Genomic DNA, 7,161 nt, shown 5'->3' with positions numbered 1-7,161 from the left:
GAGAGAGAGAGAGAGAGAGAGAGAGAGACGCCCCCCGCCCTGGCTGTCATCTACAGGTCTGGCTGCGCGGCGCGCTCCCCTCAGTCTCTGTGCGCGCTCCCGCCGCCACAGTCCGATCGCTCCACACTCTCTTTACTTCTCGCCGCTTCCTTCCCTCTTCTCGACAGCGTCCACAACTATAGCGCAAACGTCCTCATCACTCTTTTTTTGCCTCCTTCTCTCCCCTTCTCCTCTCTTTCTCTCTCTATCTCTCTCTTCCCCATCTCTCTCTGCGTCTCACACCCCTCCATCACCCCCCCAAGCTCTCAGCCCTTCACTCCTCTGACGCACTCAAAAACGGGAAACGGAACCCGAAGAAAGAAGAGAAGGACGAGCCGCATGGCGAGACTCGGCTCCGAACCGTCAGACATGATCCGCAGCAGACTTCCAGCAGGGGCAGGGACACGGTCCCGGTCCTGAAGCCGTCAGAGGGGGGGGGGAGCGCACTCTCACCCGGAGGAGGCGGTGGCGGAGCGAGGGCGAGTGGGGCGAGGAGGGAGGAGGAGAGGAGGGGAGGGAGAGAGGAAGAGGAAGCGGGCGGACACAAGCCGAGGACTTGCATTTTAAGCAAACTGCTGAGAGGAAAAAAAAGAAGAAGATAGAGAGAGAGCGAGGGGGGGAGAGAGAGAGTCAGATTCGGAGAGCCAGAGCGAGGAAGATTGCATTCCTATCACGTCTTCATTTCTCTCCTCTCTCCTCTCTTTTTGCCTCAGCCGCTGATAGAGGGAGAGAGAGAGGGAGCGTGAGAGAGCGAAGAGGGAGAGAGCGAGAGAGAGAGAGAAGAGGGAGAGGGCGAGCAAGGAGATCTAACAAGATTCAAACTAGTGGTCTGTTTTCTCCCACCGATGCTTTCCACTTCCAGTACGAAAGTAAGGTGAGAGGGATTGTAGGTTGTGTGTCATTGTGCAATGAAAAATCTGATGTGTGTGTGTGTGTGTGTGCGCGCGCGTGCGTGCCTGCGTGCGTGCGTGCATGTATGTGTGTGTGTGTGTGTGTGTGTGCGTGTGTGTGTGTGTGTGTGTGTGTGTGTGTGTGTGTGTGTGTGTGTGTGCGTGTGTGCTTATATGTTTATCGTGTTCTGCATATCATCAAGCGCTGTCCATCTATCAAGGAGAACGATTAGGAGGGATCCGGTAGCCTGATTGATTTGCTATCTGTCGCTTTCCTTCCCAATGTCGACGACTGACGACAACTGCGTGCTTCTGTTTGTGCGTGTGTGTGTGTGTGTGTGTGTGTGTGTGTGTGTGTGTCAGTCGGAGCCGCGCTCTCTCCAGCGGAAAGGCTCTTTTTTTTGGGGGGGGGGGGACTCGACCGTTTCGATCCGGCTGGAGCTTGTTAGATGGATCATCGCCTCTCAGGAGCTCATACGTTGTTAATTCAAGAGTCAACCTCTTGTGAAAAAACAAAGAAAATAACATTAAGAAAAGAAAGAAAGGCCGGTACTTTAGTTGAATCTTTTATGCAGCTTGGTGTTGAATTCGTGGCTCATTCACATGCGTCTCTCTCTCTCTCTCTCTCTCTCTCTCTCTCTCTCTCTCTCTCTCTCTCTCTCTCTCTCTCTCTCTCTCTCCCTCCTCTCTCCTTCCATTTCCCTCTCCCTCCTCCGTCCTTCTCTCACACACGGCTCACTCACCCCATGTCTCTCGCTCTCCTCTCCACGCAGCCCGGCACCGGACGACACACGGGACGCTCCCGGCACCGAGAGGACGCGCAGACGAAGGATATGTTGAAGTTGGAATCCCGCTAAACTAAGTACGTATTCGGCAAAACACCTCGGGGACACAAACCTGCACACACCCTTATATGTTTACATACATGTGTGTGTATATATATATATATATATAGTATACATACAGTGTATATATATCTATATATATTTGTACATATATCTATATTATATGTACATATATATATATATATATATATACATATACAGTAAATATTCTCCCCGTATGATTTATTTTACTTTTTGTGAACATCATACCAGCCTTTTTGATCCGTGAAATTGAAGCGAAACACGGAATTCGCGTGGATCCTCTGAGTATTTAACGCATGGAGAGTATAAATGACATAGTGAATTTTGCAACGAGGAAGATCACGGATTTTTTTTTCTTCCCTTCGTGTTTATTACAGTAAAGTCTCGAGTCCGCGCGTCTGTCAGAAGACCTGACTCTGTGTGTGTGTGTGTGTGTGTGTGTGTGTGTGTGGTGTGTGTGTGAGAGAGAGAGAGAGAGCGAGAGAGGGGGGGATAGAAAGAGATAGAAAGATAGAGAGAGAAGGAGAGAGAGAGAGATCACACCATCGTTTTCATTCAGAGCAATAATGTACCTGTATCGCTGTTGTTATTATTGTTATTAATGTCATTATTATATATTTAAATCCATATTTTGGACAGGGGTTGATAACCTAACAAACACACACACACACACACACACACACACACACACAGCTCGTGAAACAGCGCTTCACCCACTGTGCTTTTCACACTGTGCCGCTATTCTTTATAATCCATTTTATAACTAAGTGGGAAACTAACTCCAGACAAACCCCATTGATGAGAAACAGACTTTTCTTGGTGTTACTCATATTGTACCACAGACTCCATGCAAATCCTGGCGACATCTAACCCCGCCCGTGGGGGAAAAAGGCTCAGGCATTTTCAAGCATAATCAGAATTCCTTGAAGTATAGTCGTGTATCTTCACAGTTTAAGTCACTACATTTAAACATTACACACACACACATAGAATGTTGTTCCCCTGTAGGCACAGCAGCACTTATGTCGATTTCATACTGTTTTGCAATATTTCCAGAGCATTTCACACTCATTTTAAGGCACTGAATGTCCTCATCGCTTCTCTTTGAGGGACACTTTAAGAGGACATTCTCTTCTTTGCAGGCATTTTGCTTTTTGATTCACAATGCATTTCTGGGACCTCATTTTCCAAGAGAGGCATTGGGGTCCCTGTTATGTAATCAGCACAGCGGGGGGCTGTTTATTCTCACCCGTCTGCCGCTTCCCTCATTTATTCACAATGATAAGCATCTCCGAGGTGATTTACTGCGACTCTCCTTTAGCATATCTGCCCTGTTATAAATGGTGAATCCCTCTATACAGTGACGTCAGCTGTCTAAAGTAAAGATTTGTTTATGTTGCTGGCTTTGAATTTGTTTTTAACTTTGACACCTATAGTCATCATGTAGTTGTTTCATTTTACCGCTGTTCTCTCTTCAAAAAATTCTGTCTCAGCTTCTCTCTCCTCTCTGTCTACCCTACACCTCACATTGAGGGTGTGTTTGTGCATGTGTATAATCCCTATCCTCTCTCTCGCCCCCCCCTTCGCTCTCTCTATCTCTATCTCCCAGTGCTGTGAAGTGGCTCTGTCCCTGGAGCCTTGACTTCATCCCCTTGGTGTCAGCGAGGATGCTGTGGGTTACCTTGCTGAGCACCATAGCCTTAGGATGGACCACCCCAATCCCACTACTGGAGGACTCCGAGGAGATCGACGAGCCCTGCTTCGAGCCTTGCTATTGCGAGGTCAAAGAGGGCATCTTCCACGTCCACTGTGACAGCAAAGGATTTACAAATGTCAGCCAAATCTCCCAGATATGGAGCCGGCCCTTCAAGCTCAACTTGCAGAGGAACTCGATGAGGAAGCTTTACTTTAACAGCTTCCTGCACCTCAACAATGCCATATCTATTAATCTGGGTAATAATGCCTTGCAAGATATCCATGCCGGAGCATTCAGTGGGTTAGGAATACTCAAACGGCTGTTTCTACATGAAAACAAACTAGAAGTGTTCCGGAATGACACTTTCCTTGGGTTGGAGAGCTTAGAGTATCTGCAGGCAGACTACAATGTGATCAAACGGATTGAAAGTGGTGCGTTCAGGCATCTGCACAAACTGAGAGTGCTCATACTGAATGACAATCTTATTCCCATGCTCCCACATAATCTTTTTCGGTCTGTGTCACTCACACACCTGGACCTGAGAGGAAACAGACTAAAGACTTTGCCATATAAGGGCACACTGGAATATGTTGGGCGAAGCTTAATGGAGATTCAGCTGGAGGAGAATCCTTGGAACTGTGTGTGTGAGATTGTTCAGTTGAAAACGTGGCTCGAGAGAATTCCTTACACGGCGTTGGTGGGTGAGATCACGTGTGAGTACCCCTTCCACTTACATGGGAAAGACTTACGGGAAATCAAGCACAGTGAGCTCTGTCCGTCGCTCTCCGATGCAGAGATCGAGGCCAAACTGGGAATTCCCCGGATCCCGTTCAGCAATGAGAACACGTGGCCGACTAAACCTTCCTCCATGCTCTCATCCGTTCACAACACGGCCTCTTCTGTGGAACATAGGGAAAGACCGAAACCTACTAAACGCCCTCGGCCCACAAAGAACTCTCCAACCCCTCGTAGCATATACCCAGGCAACAACCAGCCTCCCGTGGCCGGCTACCAAACACGGCCTCCCATCCCCATCATTTGTCCGGCTGGGTGTATTTGCAACCTTCACATCAACGACCTGGGGCTAACCGTGAACTGTAAAGAAAAGGGGTTTCACAATATCTCCGAGCTCCTGCCACGGCCCCTCAATGCCAAGAAATTGTATCTCAGTGGGAACCTAATACAGAAAATCTACCGCTCAGATTTCTGGAACTTCTCAAGTTTGGATTTACTGCATTTAGGAAATAATCGGATATCCTATGTACAGGAAGGCGCCTTCATCAACCTGCCAAACTTGAAAAGTTTATATTTGAATGGGAACGACATTGAGAGACTTACCCCTGGGATGTTTAGGGGCCTTCAGATGTTGAGTTATCTTTACTTTGAGTATAATGTCATACGTGAGATACAACCTAATTCCTTCTCCCTGATGCCAAATCTCCAGCTGGTTTTCCTCAATGACAACCTGTTGCGGTCCCTTCCCACGGATGCCTTTGCTGGCACCAACCTGGCACGCCTCAACCTCCGCAACAACTACTTCCTTTCACTTCCTGTTCGTGGCGTTCTCGAGCATTTGCACTCCATTGTGCAGATTGACCTCCATCAGAATCCCTGGGACTGCTCGTGTGACATCATCCCCCTCAAACAGTGGCTAGAGAAACTCTCCTCTGTCATTGTGGTGGGAGACGTCATCTGCAAGACACCTGAGTTCGCTTTTGGGAAGGACCTGCGTTCACTGGAGGTTGAGATCATTTGTCCGGAGCTTAAATATTCTTCAGGCCCCTCGCCAGCTCTGCCCGGCGGAGACGACCTCACCACGGGGAGCTCTGGCCTGGGTGGGTCTGGGGGAAGAGGGGCTGTCCCGTTGTCTGTCCTCATCCTAAGCCTGCTCATTCTCTGCATCTCTGCCGTATTCGTGGCCGCTGGGCTTTTTGCCTTTGTCCTCCGCCGCAGGAAGAAAATGCCTTTCCGCAAGCGTTCTGAGGTAGATCTGACAGGGATCCAGATGCAGTGCCGAATTTTCGAGGACCCGCCGAGGCAGAATCACGCCGGTAACACTGGTACGCCAGAGAAACCGGTGCCCAGCATGCACACACACTCGCACACGGGCCACACACACTCCCATGGTCATGTTTATGATTACATCCCCCACCCTGTGACTCAGATGTGTAACAACCCCATCTATAAGCCCAGAGAGGGGGAACTAGCAGAGGAGGAGAGGGGGCAGTTTGCAGAGAAGAAAGATAATGGCAGCAGTAGCAGCAGCAACTACAGAACCTTATTAGAGAAAGAGAGAGAGTGGACCCTGGCAGTCTCCAACTCTCAACTCAACACCATCGTCACAGTCAACCACACCGCGGCTGACATGACAGGATTTCACGAGAACGGTGGACTCTGCCCGACAGTGATTGACAGCCAGAGGCCCACGCCCACAGTGGGCTTTGTAGACTGCCTGTATGGGACGGTGCCCAAACTAAAGGACGTGCATGTTGCGCATGCACACCCACCCGGCATGCAATACCCAGATTTGCAGCAGGACGCGCGGCTGAAGGAGACGTTGCTTTTCACGGCGGGAAAAGGCTGCTACCCAGACCCATCCCAAAGCGATTACCTTGAGCTAAGGGCCAAACTGCAGACCAAGCCGGATTACCTCGAAGTCTTGGAGAAATCCTATCGGTTTTAACATCTCTTGAGAACCGCAACGAAAAACCAACACAAACAACCCAACACATTCACTTTGCCACCCTCAAAATAAGATCACTCTCAAACCAATGTAAAAAAAAATAAAAAACTTGGAAAAAGTGCAGCATGATATAAAATTAAATATTATATTACAGTTACTACAATGTTCCCCCCCGCCCCCAAAATCACTTTGGAGGACAGGCCATTCTCAGATATTTCAATGAAGTGCCTTTTTTCAGAGTAGCCAGCAATGTCAACAGCCGTTATTTTTATAATCTATAAATGTGTCTATATGGCCAAGAGTGAACGCGATGAGAGGGATGCGAGGGGCACCAGGGAATAAAGCAAACGGAAAACATCCTAGAGTACATCTGTCACTACTTTTTTATGGAGTAACCAATGATGTGCAAGACATACGAGAGCTGGACGTCTCTCTCCTGACTTGGGGATCTTCTCTCTTGTCTCTTGTTCCCCCTTACTAGGATGTACAAATACCCGGAGGCCATGCACATAACGTTTGTAGTCAAGGATGGAATGAGAGAAAGGGGGGAAAAAAAGAAGTTACATATATTAAAATGAATTGCAGTTTGCTGCATGCACTTGCTTCAGTGCAGGGAGCGAGGGGAGATTTGCTCAGAACTATCACTCCACGTTACGAATAGAGATACTGCAACGCATTTACGGTTCAGTGTTCTATTTAATTTTTTTATATCTTATTAATATGGTTATTACTATTAATGAGGACTACTGTCAATATCAGGGTGCTTCTCATAAAAAGGATGCGCCGACGCACGGATGGTAAAACATTTGTGAATATTATTATAAGACAACGCTCAAGGTTTTCTGGATATTTCCACGCACTTTGTTAAGACCCTTCCCCCTACCTCCCCCTCCCTCCTTCCCCCTCCCCTCACTGCTTCTGGGTTCCCCATCATCACCCACTAACGGCTTTGTAGGAAGCACTTTTAATGTTTTCTCTCTCTCACAA

General features: G+C 48.2%; 1 protein-coding gene across 1 annotated transcript; it reads left to right on the top strand.

Annotated features, from left to right (window-relative positions):
- The first annotated feature begins 574 nt into the window (after positions 1-574).
- Positions 575-6,935, top strand: slitrk3a (SLIT and NTRK-like family, member 3a). The gene is made up of 3 exons (XM_076145961.1): positions 575-913; positions 1,703-1,791; positions 3,405-6,935. The coding sequence occupies exon 3, from the start codon at positions 3,463-3,465 to the stop codon at positions 6,172-6,174; it is 2,712 nt and encodes a 903-aa protein (XP_076002076.1). The 5' UTR covers positions 575-913; positions 1,703-1,791; positions 3,405-3,462; the 3' UTR covers positions 6,175-6,935.
- Positions 6,936-7,161: the final 226 nt, after the last annotated feature.

The sequence above is a fragment of the Genypterus blacodes genome, unplaced genomic scaffold, assembly GCF_046128005.1.
Source record: "Genypterus blacodes isolate CSIRO-AG114 ecotype Tasmania unplaced genomic scaffold, CSIRO-AGI_Gbla_v1 ptg000003l_1, whole genome shotgun sequence".
In the NCBI taxonomy this organism is placed as follows: domain Eukaryota; kingdom Metazoa; phylum Chordata; class Actinopteri; order Ophidiiformes; family Ophidiidae; genus Genypterus; species Genypterus blacodes.
Note: the sequence above shows the minus strand (reverse complement) of the source record. Positions and strands in the feature narration are given on the sequence as shown.

Coding starts and splice junctions, on each gene's coding strand:
- slitrk3a (XM_076145961.1), top strand. CDS start 3,463: ATGCTGTGGGTTACCTTGCTGAGCACCATAGCCTTAGGATGGACCACC.